Genomic DNA, 20,717 nt, shown 5'->3' on the forward strand with positions numbered 1-20,717 from the left:
TCTTAATTGGTAGATTCAAATGGCTTCTTACCCATTCCCCTGCCAAGAGGTTCTCCAAAACTCCGAGCCATTCCCATCTCATTTCGTGCAAAGTCTCTCTCAAATCCTCCACCCATTCCTCGATCCATTTCTGTGGAAAGAATCACCTTAGGGGTTACAAAGTTCTTAGCTTAAGTTTGGGGCATTCCCCAAAGAATCAACTACCACAAAGACAAAATGGTTATTTCTTCCATAAGCAATTCTCTTTCTCATCCTTATTTCTTGAACAGTTTTCTCAGAGAAGTTCGCAACATTTCATGAATACCTCTCCAAAGTATATTGTCCACTTAAGACATATTCCAAAGGCAGAGAAGGTGAATTATTTATTTTTAAAGACATCTAGTCAGCAAACCAAAGGACAATCCCAATCTTCTGACTGGATGTCTGATGGTCCATCCACTGGAAGGGTGGGCATGGCAGAGAGCAAAGGACCTGGGACTTCAAATTACAACAAAGGGAAATTCAAATGCCCATTTGCTACTTCCTAGATATGAGACCTTCTCTTCTCAGAACCTCAATTTCATCATTTACAAAATGAGGATAATTAAGCATAGTCCTGTTTCTCTTGGAGGGATGTTGCAAGGACCAATAGGAATAAATGTACATAAAGCACTTTTGACCTGATTTAGCACTACTGAAAAAGTCAGTTATCAGCTCTTGCAGAGAGTTGCAATTTTAGATATTTCCTCTCTAAAGAAGCAGGCCATTGATGAATTAACATTGCTCTAAATAAACCTATCTTTTTTTCCTCTGAGATTTGGAAACTTTTTAGCTAATACAGAAACTGACATTAGAGCACCTCTTACAACAAGATTTGACCTACAACTCTGTATTCCTATTAAGAATCAGTTTGATTTTAATCAGCACTGAGTAGTACTATTTTTTAGTGTCAATTCAGCCACTCAGTCTAATCATATTAAAGAAAATTAAAAATTCTTAACCATTTCATCTTCCACTTAGCTTAAAAACTTTTTTTAGACTTATCTACATAAACCTATAGGTGAAATCTAAAGTCACTTCCTAGAGAAGAGGAATAACATCAATTACAGTTATATTAAAATATAAGTAATAACGTATTCTTTGCTTAAGTTTATATCATATTGAAAAGGTTCAATACTTCGCATTTATTCTGTTGCATCTGCTTTGCAGAATACATACTCCAATTTTATTTTTCTACACCTTAATTGGCCACAAAGATACTAAGAAACCACTTTCACCTCAATCTCTTTCTTCCTTTGTGAACCTTTTCAATGGCTTTGTCTTTCAAAGCTCTCTTAAAGGCCACACTGCCTTTCACATGCTCAAAAATTAAAAAAAAAAAAAGTAGCAGCTAACCTTTAGAGAGCATTTTATAGACACTGTCTCATTTAAGTGTAAGAACCAGCAGGTATGCAAATATTACCTCCATTTTAGGGATGGAGAAATTGAGGCTCAGTGAAGTCAAGAAATCTTGCCAGGTCATCACACAGCTAATAAGCACCAGATTTTGGATAAGACCTTATGACTCCAAACCCAGGGCTCTATCACCTTGTATGTCCAGAAGAGTTCTAAGTTCCCTGACAGCTCTAAAAGTCTAAAAGGATTTTTAAAAGTCAAATATTTAAACTACTTCCACATTCCAGGAAACAAGAACTTCATTGGTGGGAATTTCTTTACACTGGCCTGAGAAGTTACCTATTCCCAGATCTATTTTTTAAGGCCTTCTTATACCACGGATGTAGTTAACCATGTTTTAAGTGGTTATCACGGAATAATTATGTTTTAGGGAAGACAATTACGTTCCACAATATATCTGAATTTATCACCTCCATGAAAATGGAATTTTGTTGAAAAAATAAAAATCTTTTAAAAAAATGTCACATATATATATGTTTGTTCATATTTCTCATCTCCAATTGGAAAAATCAACTCAGACTGTGCATACGTCTTTTAAACCAATCATATTCATCTTTAAATGTGAATATTTTAAAAGAGCTTAAAACTATTTGCTGCTCTACTGAAAATTAACCACATGAGGCATTTTGCTGTTTAAGACAACTATATGAAAGCTTTATAAATTGGCTAGGAAATTCCTGTTAAGCCTAGACAACCAAAGAAAGCACCTAAAATTAACTTACATTGCATTTCCTGATTCATTTAGCAAATCTAGTATATGTCTATGCTTACAAAGCCTTTGTTGGTTTAGCGGCAGAGTGGAAGTGGAAAATGGTTTTACTAATAGTTTTTTTTGGGGAAAATACTGCTTCGCATCAAACTGGGTCTTCCATCTCAAAACAGAAGACTGGAGTCTAAATACTATAGCAACCAGATCCTCACCACTCATTCGGCCCATGTTCATGCCAGATCCAAACCGACCCATGTTTTCCATGCCGCCACCACCAAAGGGGCCCTCCATGCCTGAAATTAAAATGAAACCTTTAATCTCACTGCTAGGGAGCCATTGACACTAACTGGGGAAAACGACACTTTCATATGCTTCCAGCTGGGAATACACCAGCACAGTGTTTGTGCCTTTGGAAACAAGCATGTTACCTACCGTGCTGGTTCTCATACCAGAGAGCATAAGGGGGCCTCCTGAACTAATGTCAGGGGAAAAGGTAGTTCCTAGATTCAAACTCAAAAGTTCACAGAGGGTGCTAAGACTGAGCAAGGGAGGGAAGATAAAAGATCACACAAATAAGGATTATATTGAGAATTTCTTACCTCCCATTTTGTTTATTCCAAATCCCATGCCTTCCATTCCCATTCCTTAAAAAGAAAAATTCAATGCAAACAAACTATATCAAAGTAGTAAATGATGCATCTTAGTTGAACAGTAACAGTGAAACAAAAAGGAAAATGCCATTCTCAATTATCACCTCACATTTGTATAGTGCCTTTTGTTACAAAGTACTTCCACATTTAATCTTCAACAACTCACAAGTAAATTAGTCAGTGTTTTATAAAGCAAGGAAGTTTAGGTTCAGAGGAATTAGATGACAAGAATTAAGACTACCCAGAAGTCTTCTCTAACCACAACATTTTCTTACAACACATCACAAAAACATGGCTTCATCAAGTGGATAATAAAGAAAACGTATCATTCAGTCCACTGCTCTACCTTGTCCATTCAATTTTTATTACACCCTGATTTTGTCATCCAACATACTGGCTATCCTGCCTAGATTCCCTATCACTTGCACATTTAATATTTGTTACTTATGTCTTCATACAAAGCACTACTAAGGTCATGAACACAGGAGCCCTTTCATCTACTACACTATGTTGCTGAACAACTGTGAAAAGGCACAAGAATTCTCAATTATGATGCTCCCAGACTGACACTATCAGACCAGAAGTGAGAGATAAAACACCCAATGCTACACGAGTGATACTATTCCAATACATGTGGGTGTTATGCTCGTTCTATTTTAAGTCCATTTGTAAAATGCAGCTTTTCAACTACCTAAAAAAAATTGTTTTTGATAACAGAAAATTGAATACAAGGATAAGGGAGTAAGAAAGTGGAGAAAAAACAAGTCTTAAAGCCAAGCCATTTCTTCATGATACCGTTAACATCTCAATTATCTGACACCATGAGAGACTAGGCTTATAGAACACAATGAAACTATTTCACATATTAATTTCCCAGATAACGAAAGCTTATCCCTTTTAAGAACTGTTTTCTCTTCTCTATAATTAATAATAAAAATCTTTCAACAACGTATCACATGCTTTTATTTCTTCTTGAAAAAATCTAAGCATAACCACCTTTCCTTGATAAAATAGTTATGACCACTCAAGGCTCAAAAGTGATTGGCATGCATAGGGCTGTTTGTTCCAACACAAAAGGGCACTAGACTGCTGTCTTTCAGGTTTTGACTTTTTATGCTTTTTATTGTTTTTTCTTTGTGGTCAGGCATCATTTTTTTTTTTTTGTAAACTGTGTCTACCTTTGAAGGGTAGGCTTTAAAATGAAACCAAAATCAATCAAATGGTTCATGTACACATCACCAAAATGATTTGACTACAAATGTACTAGTGTCTTTTAAAACCTTGTTTGTTTTGGGAGGGTTTCCTTAGCAACGAACCTCTGGTAACAAGGAAATTCAGGCAACTGTAAGGGTCAACTCATGGAATCCATGCCTGTCTCTATCACTTTGTGACCTAAATAAGACACCTCTCTTTTAATCAGCTTCTTCATCTATCTGCCAAATGGAAGAAATAACTAAATGACCAACTCCACAGGAAAAGGGTCCACTTTAGGTTTTGTATTTCTGTTCGGCAGGTATTACAGTCCATCACATATACTAAATGCTTTTAATAAATATGCTGAACCAACTTTCCTATCTATTTTAGGATTGTTTTAAGAACAAAATATGACATCACTTTAAAAAATTATTTTCTGTAAAAATGTGAGGTACATATTGATCAATACATTTACTTTCACTATCCTCTAGAGGAGATCATGTTTCTTTTCAACACAGGCAGTAGAATGGAATAAGGTGAACTGTCTTTACCTGCAGGTCCTATGTTGCCCATGCCTATGCCTTTGTTTAGATGGTTAGCATCAATGGGCTGTCCTCCTGGTCCTAGCCCCATGCCAATGCCACCAAGTCCATCTGGAGGGAAGAGAGATAGGTCACAAGTATGAATTTTCACATGTAAGAAGGGTCTATGAGCAAATCCGTTCTGTTACCTGGAATCTATAATTCCAGTCACATTTCTTATCCCAAACTGCTAAGTACGGAGTCTTCAATACATATATTTATAGTTAAATATTGGGGAAGATCCTCCAAAACTTTCTTTTTGTTCCCTTGTTCACAACAATGAAGTGCATTACCTAGAATAATCAAGTATCTGGATGTATATAATATACTTATTCATAACCCACCTTTGCACTCATAATTCAAAACCGGAGAGTGACTGATCCATAATTACATTATTAGGAAAAATATAAAGCAAATTATTGGTGGTCCAGGAATTTCTACTCAGACCATTCCCTTCCTCCAATTCAAACCTGGAATAAAGTACTCAGAATGGAAATGTATAAAGTTATGTCTATATCTGAGGAATAGTATAAAGCTCTGAGTTGACCTAGGAGGTCAGGCATTAGTCACAGTGTCTTAAGAGCCAGGAAGGCCACACAAATGAACAATGCACTAAAAACTATCCACATTGGCTGGCTAATAATATTGACTGATAGTAAATGGCCACACAATACTACCTCATGTGAAAGGCAATGGCAATGCAATTCTTTTCCTAAAGCAGTTACCTAGAAAGCTGTTACCAAATACAACCAGCCCAGAACATATTTACAGCTTAGCAGGCTTCAGACAGTATACACTGTTGGGCTGTAGAGCTGTCCAATGTTGTGCTATGTTTTGCACAGTTCTCTTAGAGTCGAAATTAAGGTTAATTAGGCTAAGAATAGGGAAAAAAATTCTAGAAAAAATATTCATGGGAAGATTCTTCCTGCAAATCAATCTGCCAGCAACCCATCTGCTTCTATTTTTCTTAATCAAGTAATACAAGGAATTGGTCTCTATGGTTTCATGGTCCCAAATCACACATGACTCTAGATGCAAGTCAACACCTGGATATGGACTTAGGGAGGCAAATAAGCAGCCAATGAAAACAGGAGAGCACAAGATTAATGAGTTCCCTGGGACCAATATCCTATTATCAAGTTCAACATCACATTCTGCACCAGCTGAGGCTGAAAATGAGTCAGCTTCTATATTAACAAATGGTTTCCAAAGGAAGCTTACCATTTATTGCTTTCTTGCAACTTTGAAAGCCAAGTTAAGCATTTTACTATGGAAGGATAATTAAATGGCTTATAAAACACCTTCCTCACTATAAAGCCATGAGGTAAGTAGTTGCAGTATCATTATCCCCGTTATGCAGATGAGAAAATCAAGTTCCAAAGCGCCAAGTGATTGGTGTATGATCACTAGCATGAGGCAGAATTCAAACCTAGGTTCCCTAACTCCAAATTTAACACGTTGGCTATATCATCATACTACCTACCTCCCAAAGTTAAAAAAAACCCAAAAAGCCAAACCACAATGTTAAATTGTAAAGATGTGAAAATATACCACATGAAGGGGGCAAGATCAGTCTAATGCAATTCAACTGATTATTAAACTCCTCAGCAAAAAATTAGGATTGGAGAACATCTTGAAAAAATGCTTCCTCTTAGAAGACTACTTTGTCTCCTACCCTGAGGAGACTGAGGCCATTACCTGAGCTCCTCTCATGTAGCCCATTTTCTACCTTAAAGAAAAAAAATCATTTCTAGTTATCTGAGAATCACTCAAAGTTTCTAAGGACCAGTCAAGAGAGAAATCTCCAACAGTATTCCTGACAATAATCTGTCCAATCCAGGCTATGATCGCTTCTATACTTATAATAATGATAAAAGCTAGCATTTATATAACTATGGTTTACATAGTGCTGATCCCCACAACCCCCTGTGAGATAGGTGCTATTATTGCCATTTTAGAAATGCAGAAACTGAAGGAAACAGAGGTGAAGTGACTTGTCCAGGGTCACACAGCTAGTAAGTGTTTGAAGTCAGATTTCAACTCAAAGTGACACAACTTTTGTGACTCAAGGTACAGAGTTCTATTCACCAACTGACATTATAAAACTAAGGCCAAAAACAGTATACCATTTATGGATATTCACAGCTACACGAGTAGAGTGGTCAAGAAACTTCAAGCCATCTCCAAGCTCTAATTTCCTTAACAGTAACATAGAGCATACCCAAAATGACCAGACCTGGCTACTGCATGAAAAGCACTTGGCTGAATTTATACTTATTTCATACCCTGAAAATTAGTGTAAGACAACAAGTGTTTGCTAAATATGTGTGCCCACACACAATTATCACATCAATGGATTTTTCATCAGGTATCTACTTGTAAAGATGAAACTGATACTTACGAGGGAGTTGCTGGGGGCGCTCGGGAGGGAAAAAGTCACCTTTTGGCAGGGCCCTCTCATCCTAAATAGAAAAAAACCCAAAATAGTTTACCCTCCTCATAGACACGAGAGAACAGAGCATCAACTTGATCAAAATGAATTATTTTATACAAGTTTAATGAATGCAATCATTATGAATACAATTTTATTCTGAAACCCGGTTTGGAATTTCAGCAGCATAAGAAGCCAACTTTTAACTGAAGAATTGCTTTGAATTCTGACTTTCTCCTATACCAAACCTTTCAAAGCCAGAATATTTCAAAAGCCTTTTAAGCTTCTATGTAAGTATGTCAATTTTCTGTTAAGAAAATTGAAATTTTTTTCTTGACAAAGCCTTACACAAGTCTGTTAATTTTCTTAATGGATGCCTTCCAGAAAGTCATCTTTCCCAAGATACTAAGAAAATGCCATACTTAATTGACAAACAAATAAATAAAAGCTATTTGAAGGATTAATAAAACATTAAATTATGACTTTTCCATCTAGTACTTAGTTTAGCTCTTCATTTGCTTCTTCAAAGACAACTGTCAATACATGTTAGGTTACATCAAAGGTCCCTAAACTTTTTCCAGAAGGGAGCAACCGTAAACTGTCAAAGTATGCCAATTTCTAAAGTCCTAAATGTAAAGGAAGGCTTTCTAGAGAAAGGTGGCAAAGAAAGACAACAGAAAAAGAAAAGTGCCACCACCATGACCAGGTCTTGACTGGGAGCCCCCGTAGGTTTGGCAGCAAGAGATGGTAGAATTTAAATGGAGAATTAAATGGAGTCCCTCCCTGATAAGCTGCATGTTGAGGAGCATCTTTTTTTTGTTGTTGTTACTGCATGGGCAACCCTCATCTATCCATGCCAAAGACACAGAACCAAGTGACAGCAGATAATAAAACATTTTTGTCTTCAAAGCATTTGTTTTTGGCTTAGGTAAATATAATTTGAACTTGTACCCCTTGAGCAGACGTATCCAAATAAGAGCTGGTGGAGCAGTCCACAAATGCTATGGAAGGTGGAAACCAAATATTAAATTATCTGTTGAAATAACCTACTAAGTCATTAAATATTGTTAGAGAGGACAAAGGGGACGCGGTTCAGTAAGAATCAGTTCTATCTTTTGAACTAAACAACCTTCTGTTAGGTTTCTCATGGGGAAGAAAGGTAACACATTCTCTTTGGTCCAATAAGACAAAACCAGGAGCACTAGGGGAATACACTGCAGACAATCAGGATTTAGGTTTGTCATGCATATGCGCGCGCACACACACACACTTTTCTAAGAGCTGCCCAAAATTCTTTATGTTAAAGCTAAATGACTATCTGGCAGGTACATCATAAAAGGATTTCTTTCACATTTGAGACTAGATGGCTGCTGTGGTCCCTTCTAATTCTCAAATTTCATGATTCTGCAATTCTAAAAAAGCACATATAATGGAGAAACCCTTGTGTCAAACTTACCATTTTCACATGCATTGGTCTGTCGAATAGCAGCTGGCCATTGAACATTGCTAACATACTAGTTAAGGCCATCTATTTGCTATTTTCAAATCAGAGATCTCAAACTAAAGAAATTCAGTGTGAGCATCATCATCACACTGTTTGATACACTCTTCTTACCAAATGAACTTTTTCTCTAACCATGACACAGTGTACAAGGGTCACGGGTCTTCAAGGTGAACCCTGGACTAATAATAGGTCCACATACAAAATAATGTGAGCTTTTTTGAAAGAAATACAGTCAAATGATTATACTGTGGTACACTAATATAAACAATGTAAATCAAGATAGACAAGTGTGATGAATACAAAGAAACCTGAAAAAAGTGTTACAATGCCAAAGTGAAAAAAGACAAAAGAACAGAATGCATGTTAAATACAACCATATCATAGGAAAAGTGAATAAGGACAATGAAATCTGGACACATCTAGTTACTGAAGAATTATGATACTTAAGTGTTGAAATTCGTTCATTACAGTTACTAACAAGAAGCAAGTTTAGTATTGACGCTTGATGTTAAGTTTTAGCTTTTAAAAGTATTTTTATTTAAATAAAATGCTCATCAAGCATACTGAAATTTTAAGGGACATAAAGTCTATTTAATTCACAATGGATCCCATTATGTGCAATAATAATGATCACAATTAATATCTGTATAGTGATTTCAAATTTCATTTTATTCTTAGACTACCCTGGGAGGTCTAGCATTACAGGTTTTATCCCTATTTTACAAATGAGGAAACAAGAGTTGGAGAAGTCACAGCACTAACCCATCCACAAGTCATACAACTAGTAAAAAGTGTCAAAGGCAGGTTTCAAAGCTCAGTTTTCTCTTACACTAACCCTAGCACTCTTCTACTTTGCCATACTGATTCTCTCCAACACTGTAACATTTTCTATGGAAAAAGTACAGAAGTCCGATCTTCTTAGTAAATAGCAATTGGTATTCCACATTTCGGGATTATTGGCAATCACACAGGTCCAGTAGAAGCTGGGTTATCCTGTGTGAAATCAAGGTTGGATTTTGGGGCAAACTCATTACTAGTCGAAGAGACTGCACTGACAGCAGAATATTGGGGTATTTTAGCCTCTTTTGTTCAAAAGGTGAGGGAGCATAGGTGTGGAACACTAAATACCAAATCAGTCTTTTTGGATATGTTGGCATCATTCTCTGGGAAGCAATGCAATACATTAATGCAAACAATGGAATTAAGACTATAGGTGAAAGTTGTTATTAGAAATAAAAAATATTGAGAAATCAGGTTAAAAAAAAAAAAACAAAACCCAGGCTCATTAGCTATCAACCTTCCTCAGCCTATTTCATACCAAAGTACTTATCAAATTCCACAGTGGTACATTACTCTTTTCAAACAGTTATCTCTCATATCTGAAGTAAAATATGACATAGTAACTGTCCGTCCCCCTCTCCCACCAATCAAACCTGCTTTAATCATTAGGATGGTAATTATGCAGATTCAAAAGGATACATATAGCCTGAACTGCTTCAATTGACTGTTCAAAAGTAACAGTGCCGATTCCACGACTCTTTCCATCTTTATCTTCAAGAATGTCTGCTCTAACCACTACGCCAGCCATACAGAACACTTCCTTCAGTTTCTTCCAGCCAACTTTATAATCCAGCTGAAAAGGAAAGGACTCTGTATATCATGGAATATTTACAAGCAGTTTTTATTGCATAAACAGGATACAACACTTGTTGGGAGCATATGTTAGGAAAAAAGGGTAAGAAGACTAAAGCAACTGGCAATGTAATTCTTGAAAGGTGGAGATGCCTCATGGCATGCACTTCAACATAATCTATCACAGTCTTTTGGAGGAAGTTGCCTTGTACATCCCTATTGCTATAAAATGCACTTTCAGAATTCCGGATACAATGATCTATAAGGCCTCATCTACTTTTCTCCTTTTTTGCCATTCATTGTTCATTGATCTTAAATTTTTAATATTGGCACAGTCAATTACCTATAATGTCTGCCCTGCATCCAAATCACAGAAAATTACACTTAAGATTAATTTAAGATTAACTAAGTGCAAGAGTACACCTGCACCTCCCATTTAAAAAAATATTTTATCTATTTCATTAAATATTTCTTAATTACATAAAAAATTTTGACATTTTTTAAAAATTTGATTTCCAAATTCTCTCCCTCCAGCCCCCTGAGAAGGCAAGCAGTATACTGATCATACATGTGAAATCATGCAAAACATACTTCTGTATTGACTATGGGCATCTCCTGCATTTTAAAAAATTACTATTAAGTTACGGGTCCTGTGTGTGACCTAAGACCCAAACAAAACAGATTATTAAGAATATTACCCTAAAAGGCAGTACCAATAAACTAAGAAGAACACGTAAGCTTAAAAATAAGTTGTTTGCTCAAAACTTCCATTTTCAGTTACTGCCCTAGGAAGGCTGTTAGGTTTCCATAGCAGCCCACAAAGGCTTATTTAGCTCAAAGGAGAACTAAATACATGCAACAACATTTTAGAAGTACATTCTGAGTTCCAATCTAGGACCAGTTCCCAGATCCTCTGTCAGTTGCTTCTGGGACCTGGAAAAAAAACACCCCAAGTCCTGAGAGTCCCTCCTTCCCCTTGGCCATTTTTTCTTGGGTTGGGGGAGGAGGTGAGAGAAAGAGACAGGAAAGATATTGGGGGGGGGGGGGGGGGGGAGTAGAGGGGATATAATTGACATGGAGTGGAAAATGAGTTTATTTTCCTGACCAGGTGTTTCTAAAATAGGACTTCTCACCATAGAAGATCAGTATACAATCCTATCAAATTTTTTTTTTTTAATTTAAAAAATAAAATGTGCCAGTAACAAAGAGGAAAAGGAATAATATGACAACACCAGCTGCAGTCCCCCCCCCAGTATAGTCCCTTTTCCTTTCTCCTTTCAGGTGAAGATAAAAGTCCAAAACAGATATCTACATTTCAGGCACAGGCTGTCTTGGTAGAAAAGAGGGCAAAATATTAGGAATTAGGGAGTTGGTAAAAGATCAGACACTGGGCTTTCCCCCCTAAGATCAAAGACTCTAAAGCTCTTCCTGCAAGTTCTATTTCTGCTCCAATAATGGTCAGAAGCATGGTAGGGGCTAGGGCCCAAGCAACTCAATACAAGGGTAAGTGAGCATGGAGAAGAATTACATGCCCATTGGCAACTCTTAAGTAAAGCTAATAAGCAGTTACATTTAAGTCCTGCATGTTACCTACTCCATACATTATACAGATGTTGACTTGCCCAAGATCACAGAAGGAGTGATGACAAAGTTGTCATCCAAACTCAAGCCCTGGGACTCCCAAGTTCAGCATTCTTTCTACTATATCACAATGTCTAAAGACCATGTCCTCCATTGCTGGTCCTCCTTGTATTTTCCCAGCAACAGTGAGCCTTCTTCGAGGCCCCCTTATATACTGATTTTTTCCTCTTTAAGCCCCCCATACAATCACAGAATTTCAATTACCTTGATATGGACAAGTACCTATACTAATAAAAGCCCCAAACTATTCCTAACTGTAGGTTCGAGAATGATTTAAACTATTTTCAGTTCAATGAACAACTGTGGATTTCCTAAGAGAGCTAGGAGTGGGTAGAAGAAGGCCTTATTGGCCCTATGGGCACCATTTATCCCAGGGAGTTGGAGAACCATTCAGGACTGTGTATCAACAAAGCAGAGAAGACCAGGACACAGCCAAGGACATAAAATGACCCTTGGTCATTCTCATGCCTTCTTCTCAGCCCTAGCCCTCCTTCCTTTGTGGCACTGGGAGATGGAGGGAAAATGAAATGCCAATTTCTTGTACTGTGGAATACTCTTGAGAAACCTGGCCCAGTAACCCCAAGTTAAGTGGGGGTCCTCTTGTCATCCAAATTTATCTTCCTTTGGAGACAAGAAGGAAAGGGGGCAACAGAAGGGAGTGGATGAGCTGAATTACCCCACCAGCTGATCCCCATTCAGGCGGCTCAGTCTACTCACAGGTCTGTGTTCATCCTTTTTGAAGAAGACCATGACATCAGAGAAATGATGACATGACTTGCACTCTACTTTGTTTTGAGTGAGGGAGGGATGTGTAAGGTCACTACACCTCACTTTCCCATCCTGAGCCATTTGGATCGTCACCAGATATTCATCAGGATGACTGGAGAAGGCCCAGGATGCAATGAGAGACCTTGGCCTATTCTGGTCACTGGATCCACAATACTTCTACCTATCTGTTCTGTCCAGAATTGATACATAAACAACATTACCAGAAAGAATCAAACATTTAACACCTGATCTTTCTCAATCCTGCATATCTTCTTTTCCCTTAGTTCTTTATTAACTTGAATAATCACTTTTGCTCTACGAACTGTGACATATTAATAATTCACAACATCCAAACTTTGCATTTTAAAATTTTGTTGGTTTTACTTACATTTGCTACAAATACTGTGCTTCCAAGTCTTCCGGCCTGTAATGCATGGATAATCTCATTTGGGATGTTAGGATTATTTAGGATACTGGGTGGGATATTAATCATTCCTGGGCCACCTGGTCCCATACCCATCCCACCAGTTGTAGCCATCACCTTTTGCATTGCTCTCCTGGCATGTTCGCCATCAGGATCCTAAAACAAGCAGAATTATATTTGGTATATATGATTCAGTAATACCAAACATTAAAGGGTTGTATTACAATGTTTTATATTTCCTAATATTTCAGACATTAAATATAAATTATAGACAAATAATTAAGGACCTTGATAAATTAAAGAAGTATACTAGCCACAGCTTTCTAGCAGAAAGAGTACAAGCTCTAGGTCTGAAATGTGAAACTGACAGTGCAAAGTCACTCTACTGTACTCAGTGGCTTTCAATAAATTCTTTGAAGAGAACCTAAGAATTTGAAAATAAACCACCTCCCCCAGTTTAACTTAGAAAATCAAGTACCAGGGGCTCAGTGCCTTAGGACTCATCCACAAACAGATGTGGGAAATACAAGTCAGGGAAGAGCTTCACTTTCAAAATAAAACCTGAATGTAACGTTCTTGTGGACACCGCCCATCCTCTGCACTCACAGAAGCTGATACTGGCCATCAGAAGAAATGCAATAAAAATTTGATGAACTCATTTTACTGCTACCAAGTTCTAGGTTATGGGATTCCAGGTTAGGTCAGAGCCTGCTACACACATGCACACTCAAAAGAAAACTGATTCCCCTGATAGCTGCTTACGTGGCAGCCACCAGCATTCTTCACCTCCCCCCCCCCCTTGAATTGTGAGCAATGGCACTTTAAGTCACATTTCTCAGTGCTTGCTCTCCACAATTCTCTAAGCTGCAGAGAAGATGCTAACATGCACTGGGCTCAAGAGTTTCCTACAGAGGGAACTCCACACACTAATGGAATCACAGATCTGGCACCTATCCCCTACAGTCTAAAACTGGTGCTAGAGATCATAAGTAATTAGAGATAAAAGGTCAAACAGTCAAAAGACTGATAAATATGTACTCATTTACAGTTAATTTCTTTTTAAAGCTTCTCATTATTTTCCCAGAACATACAACTAACATCAACTTTTCTTGTTATTATATAATTTAATTCTTCTTCACACACAATTTGTTATATAAGGCAAAGGTGTTGGGTAGATACACTATCCCATAATAAAAGCTAGCTTTTATAAAGCACTTTACAGGGAGCAAAGGAACAAATTTCTGGTATCAAAGACAGTAGGAAATGAGCCTGAAAAATTAGAGCACAGGAAGAGAGAGAATTAGAACTGATCTTTAGCTCCTGAGCATCTACCAATGTACAGGATTCTAACAGAGAGGGCATAAGGCTTCACTCAGGGCTTAAAGGAAAACCCATACATTCTAAGTATTTTGAAGGACAGAGATTACATATTTCCCTAACACAGAGCCTAATGACCTACCCTCAAAGGGCTTATTTTTAAGAGTCACCCTTAAACTAGGTGTTGGCATGATATGGATAGAGGAAAAAAAATCTCTAAGAATAGAAAAGCACTTCAATCTAAAGAGGAAATAAAATGCAGGCACAAGAGAAGTAAACACCCATAATCCTCTAAGAAATTAAATAATCACACATAAAATGTACTTTTTACAGGAAAGAAAAGGATTACAAAACAGTAAAGTATAAATTAAATTTTGAAAAGTGAACTGGAAAAATTTGAAATCAGAATTTAAAAATCTGAAAAGCATAATGGCTTTTGGATTTTGCATTAGCATTCCTTTTTTGTCTTGCCTTCAGAACTCAGTGGGAAAACAATAGTGAGCTCCCTCTAGGGTGCCAGGCATTAATTACTGTTCTTTCATTCAATAAGCTCCATGTCCCTCTAATGATATTATTACATAAGTTCACAAGGATGAAATGACTGTCAAATGCACTAGTGAAACCAAGAAACGCTAAGTCTATGTCACCCTCTTGGGAGATAATGAAAAAGGAAAATCTGACTATGCAGGAGAGCATGAGGATGACCTGGGTTCTCATTTTGGCCTAATTACTTAACTAGTCTAAGCTCCAGTCTTCAGCTTCCTTTATATAAAATGAAGGTGTTGGATCAGATGGATTAAGATTCCTTCTAGCTGCAGTCTCTCAGGATTCAATGTTACAGGAGGCTCTCATACCCAACACTCACGTTTATAGTACAAAGCTTGGAAAGTGAGACCAAACTGACTCATGAAAAACAAAACTATAATTTCCCCACAACGACCTTGTGAGGTTTGTTTTTGTTTTATTTTGTTCAGTCATTTTCAGTTATGTCTATCTTGGCAGAGATACTGGCTTGCCGTTTTTCTCCAGCTCATTTTACAGGAGAGGAATCTAAGACAAACATGGTTAAGTGACCTGCCCAGGGTCACACAGCTACTAAATGTCTGAGGTCAAATTTCAAACTAGGAAGATGAGTCTTCCTTATGTCAGGCCTGGCACTCTTTCCCCTACACCAATCTCATTTCAGGGATGAGGAAAATTAAGGATCAGGAAGGCTAAGTGACTTGTCCAGAAAATATAAATATTTGAGGCAAGATTTGATTCCAAGTCCTCCTGAGAACCTCAAAACCTGGTTTCAGAGCACCAGGCTACAGGTGGGAAAAAATAATTTCTGGTAAGAGAAGTAGGCAGCTAGGCAGGTCAGGTGCCTGCTGTATTGTAGTGACCAAGTTTTAAGTAGTGGGATAAAGAACGGAACCAGAAAGGTTAACAGTGGAAACAACAAAAGAATACTATCAGGGCCTGACACACAGGAAGTGCTCACTGAATTCTTTTGGGAATGAATGAATGCAGTTTTGTTCATTGGTATTACTTGTTCCACACACAAATAGGGGCCTGCAGATGTTATGATTAGAATAAATTGTCTATAAGGCCTCTTCCATGATAAGACCAACAATCAAAAAGCTCTCCCTTTTTTCTCCTACACAGCTTAGTAGCTTAATAGTTATTACTTTCTGCACAACTGTTCGGAGAAATATATTTAATTAGGTTTATGAAGGCTGGGTATTAAAATGAGTTCTTGCATTTTTACCTGCACGTTTTTCTCTCTGAGAGGTCAGAAACAGACTTCCAGAACACCACAAGTAGCCCAAACCACCTTTACTACTCTCATACTCTGTACTTTGAGATAATAAACATTTATTCTACCTTATCACAATACCAAAACTGCTCTCATCAACTGTCTTTTCTCAGTGCTCACCCTTCTTGAACTGTTACATGCGACCCTCTGAGAGCTCTATTCTTAGATAATCTTTTTGTGATACTGCTGTCTCTTAATTCTGTGATCCATGTCTGCTCCTCAGTTTCCTTTGCTGCTTCACCATGCTTATTCTGCCCTCCACCTGGGGAATACCTAGATACTACTCGGGGCTTTGTCCTGGGCCCCTTTTCTCTCTTGGTGACTTCATAAACTCCTCTGGGTTTAATTATCCATCTCTTGTGTATGACTTAGAGATCTATATAACAAACCCCCGTTAATCCCCTAAGCTTCAGGCCTACATTCAAATATGTCAATTAGATGTTTCAGACTGGACATATCAGAGAGATCTTAAACTCAATTTGTCCAACGCAGAACTTAATTTTCACTGCCCTTCTCAGGAACATAACTTCATCAATGTCCTCAACTTCTCACTCACTTAAACATCTCCAATCAGGTGCCAGATCTTGCCACCCACTGAGGCAGCTGGTGGCAGTGGATAGAGAGCTGGGCCCGGAGTTCAAATCCTGCCCCAGTCACTTACTAGCTTTGTGATCCCAGGCAAATCACTTACACCGTGAGCTTCAGTTTCCTCATCTGTAAAATGGGGATAATAACAGCACCTACACTTTTCAGGGTTATGAGGATGAAATGAGGCTACTTGCAAGGTGATTAGCATAGTGTGTGACACAGTGTAGAGGTTATACAAATGCTAGCTATTGCTATGGATTATTTCTCTACTTGCCCACTCACTTCTCATTTAGCTGATTCCAACAGCCTCCCAGTTGGTCTCCCTGCCTCGAGCCTTTTCTCACTGTAATTCATCTTCCCCATACCTGCCAAAATGAGGCCTGATCTTGTCACTCTCCTACAACCTATTTGCTGTTTGGTTCCTTCACAATCTGGGCCCAGACTCTCTTTCCAGGCCCAATGCACAGCCCTCCTCACCTCATGTTCTGCCATCCATCCAAACTGGCCTTCTCTCTGTTCCTCATCTACAACACTGTATCACTAGGCCTGGAACACATTTACTTCTGAATTCTTACTTATAGAATCCATCTTTTCATTCAAGTTACAGCCCAAGCAACATTTCCTAATCCCCCTCCCCCACTAACTACCTAGTTATTCTAGGTAGAAAATTAAGAGAATAGTTAACCTATTCTCTTTAGGGTTACTGGGCATGTACATTCATATGCATATTTGTTTCCACTAAAAACATAGGAATTGTTTCATTCTGTGTATCCTAAGCCCCTAGCATTGTGCCTAGCACATAATGTTGAATAAAGCATTACTGACTGATTCTCCAAGTCAGTGATAGAAATATTAAAGAGCAGAAATGCAAATACAGATTATGGGGTACTTCACTGGAGATTCCTTCTAAGGTCATGACATTGTACTTCAGTACAACGAGGGGGCTAGACTAGACGAACTCTGAGGTTCCATTCAACTCTTCATTAATGGTCCTGTGAGTCTTGCCTATGTAGTTTAATAGCACTCACTTCCCAGGTTTTTGTAAAGATAAAGTAAGTTAGTATCTATAAAGTGCTTAACATAGTGTCTGGCACACTGGAGGCAATTTTTAAACACCAGCCCCCCTCCACTATCTTGTATTTCTGTTTCCTCATTTATTCTTTTTGTTTTCCCCATGAGATACATGTGCTCCTTGTAAAGACTGTTTTTTGGTACTAAGGACAGTGCTTGGCATTTTAGGTGTTTTCAAAAAAACGATAGTTAATTTGATTGTTGATTGAAAGAAGAATGTAAAATATAATTTGAGTTCCCTCAGCAGCAGGCCATTTAATTTGAATCTGCACCTAGAACAAAGACAGGAAGAAATTTGGTTCAAGTACCAAGGAAGGAGGCATTCTCAAATCAGGGTGGGCAATGGTAAAGCACTTGTAGCAAAGTACAACACAAAATAGATCATGGAAGAGGTGCCTCCTAAATGTGTCACTGACAAATTATCCAGAAAAAAAGGCAAAATGATACAAAACTGAAGACAAAGAGAGTAAAACTCAAGAGAGGATAGCAAAATGATGCCAACCATATGCAGGCTCTTAGTATTACTAAATCAGTTCCCTGCTCAGAGATTCACACAATCTTATTTGAATGTGCCTAGTGACCAATTTAGGGTTTGTTTAGTCCCCTAAGGAGCACTGGTACTATTGTGTAAGATTGCACCAGGATTATAGAAAAGAGGACTATTCTCAAATTTGCTGAAAATATGCAAGGGACTGGAGCTTTCTTCAGTGAATTTGCAGTCTAGTTTCTTTTAGAGGCATTTAGAAGGGGCACTGGACAGGAAAATGGAGCAGGAATATTTCCAATTAGACACCTCATGAATGTCAAGTGTCATATAAAAACGTCACTTTTCAGACTCCATAAACTAATCTTAGAGGTACTAAAAATCTTACTTCTTTGACTTTCAGAGGTCTTCCACTCAGACTATGCTTGTTCAAAACTTCAGCAGCTTTTTTCATGCTTTCTTCCATCTTGAATTCAACAACACTAAAAAGAATATCAAAAAGATATGAATGGAATGTCTTGTAGCTTTGAAAACCTAATCACTAATGAGTAATTAAAGAATACTTACGCACATCCCTTTAGAAGCAGCCACAGACCAACCAGAAGGGCAAGGAAAGAGAAAAAGAAAAAAACAAGAAAGTAAGTTCAAAGAAAACTTTTTTTTTAACAAACTAAAAATAAAGTTCACACAAAATTAGTTTAAAAATTAGCCCTTTTAAGGGGGAAGGTGACAGAAGAAGTATCTTACCTATCCTTCCTTACTAAAAGCTGGACTCCATGATATCCTAGCTTCTACACATTACCAGGGTTGCCTTGTAGTTTCTGAAGTTGTAATAAGCAGACCTAAATTCAGGTTCTCCAAGAACACTCCACAAACTTTAGATCTGCTCCCCTCTGTAGTCAATCAATTCCTTATCCTACTCATCCTAAATCCATCCCTTCAATACATTAAATAAGCTTGTCCTATTGATTGTTCTAAGCCATCCTATTACACTCAACAGAAAATAGTTTAATATCTATTTGCCAATTTTAAACTTTCAAGTTTTAAGTATATGATTTATGCTTTACTGGCACAAGGGCAACTTTTCAGAAACGTTTTTTCACACAACTTACAAATTCAGCAAACAACCAAAAATAACATTTTCTAGAACAAGAACACACGTTTTACATTAATATGCCACCGCCAGAGTTCCATGCATAATTCACACACAGCCAACTCCTCTATTAACAAAGAGACGATGCTACTATTGGTCCCCCGTTACCCAAATTAAACATCCAAACAGAATGCCAAAAAACTCTTTGGACAATCATTTGGAGCAGTGGGACCCCCATTTGCAAACCCTCCCCACCCCCTTTCAAAAGTATGGCAATGTCGATTACCTATTGGTAACATAGCACTCGCTACCTTCCTGAATTCATTCCACTCCACGCCACCATACAGTTACATTTGTCATGTAGTAAATCCACAGAAGAAATTCTCTCAAACACTTACCCTTGACTTTCCTTCAGCGTCCATTAAGAGCTCCACGTATGTTACCTCACCAACTACAAATCAGATTCCAGACGACACATATACCAAGGGAGAAAAGCCAAGAAAACAATGGGAATTTAGAACAATCATCAGCAACCTTGTATGGAGCCTCTGCCTTATAAGAAAGCCCAGAAACACTCCATATTCTCTAAACCACCAAGCTAGGCATTACAGGTGTGCAGTAAAGATAGGTAAGACTAGTTTAACAATATGTCCTTGATTTTCCTCCCACCACAAACAAGCAATTTCCACAGACTTCCTTCCATGATATCAATTTCCTGTCTGGAATACTCATTCATGACTAGAGGCAATCCAAATCTATAGGAAACATGTCTGCACATTAACTTTTTGGGAAAGGGAGGAAAACACATTTTGATGGCTGTTTAAAGAAGGCAGGTGAACAGTACATATTAGAATGACACTAAACAGAAGATCCAAATGAGTACATAGATCTTGGCTCCGCACTAATCCTGGAAATAGGGTTCAACTGGTTTGCTACAAAACCACAAAACCACAGCAGCATCTAGATTCTCTTCAACGATTATGATAGGCATTTTATTTACTCCTGCTGCTTTCAACACTTCCCTTCAGGTGACAGAAAGAAGAAACCAAAATTTAATGCTCACTTTACATCTACAGCACAAAGCCTTATATAATTCTGATCTTTACAGAGGCCAAAACCCAAGAGCATTTCAAAAAGCTAATTTTGCAGGTTTTCCTTGAGATTTGGATTGCCAATTCATGACCACCATAACCAAATTGTTTACCACCAAGAATACAACTACCAAAATGGCTGCTGAGTTTGAAGGAGATGGCTTATTGAAGCTATAATTTTTAAAATCTGGTTAAAAAAAATCAGGTAGTCTATATCTAAGCCAAGGGTTTGTATCCCCCCAAAGTTTAAAAAATATTCGTTTAATAATGTCAAAAGACCAAGTTTATCTTTGCTTGGTTTTGAACA

The 20,717-nt window shown here is 37.8% G+C and overlaps 1 protein-coding gene across 4 annotated transcripts in view; it reads right to left on the reverse strand.

Moving 5' to 3' along the window:
- HNRNPM (heterogeneous nuclear ribonucleoprotein M) overlaps nt 1–20,717 on the reverse strand; it is a 177,337-nt gene that overhangs the window by 6,299 nt on the left and 150,321 nt on the right. Inside the window, exons 3-14 of one of the 4 annotated variants that reach the window (XM_072600941.1) lie at nt 19,718–19,770; nt 18,794–18,801; nt 18,615–18,708; nt 13,086–13,124; nt 12,933–12,968; nt 9,983–10,136; nt 8,456–8,505; nt 6,970–7,030; nt 4,539–4,640; nt 2,743–2,787; nt 2,356–2,436; nt 32–130 (exon numbers count right to left, since the gene is read on the reverse strand). In XM_072600941.1, the coding sequence (XP_072457042.1) occupies nt 32–130; nt 2,356–2,436; nt 2,743–2,787; nt 4,539–4,640; nt 6,970–7,030; nt 8,456–8,505; nt 9,983–10,136; nt 12,933–12,968; nt 13,086–13,124; nt 18,615–18,708; nt 18,794–18,801; nt 19,718–19,770 (822 nt within the window). Of the gene's footprint in view, nt 1–31; nt 131–2,355; nt 2,437–2,742; nt 2,788–4,538; nt 4,641–6,969; nt 7,031–8,455; nt 8,506–9,982; nt 10,137–12,932; nt 13,125–18,614; nt 18,709–18,793; nt 19,343–19,717; nt 19,771–20,717 lie in introns of those variants that run through there. The other 3 variants (XM_072600940.1, XM_072600937.1, XM_072600938.1) reach the window with 3 other exon arrangements.

The sequence above is a fragment of the Notamacropus eugenii genome, chromosome 4 (genome assembly GCF_028372415.1).
Source record: "Notamacropus eugenii isolate mMacEug1 chromosome 4, mMacEug1.pri_v2, whole genome shotgun sequence".
NCBI lineage: Eukaryota > Metazoa > Chordata > Mammalia > Diprotodontia > Macropodidae > Notamacropus > Notamacropus eugenii.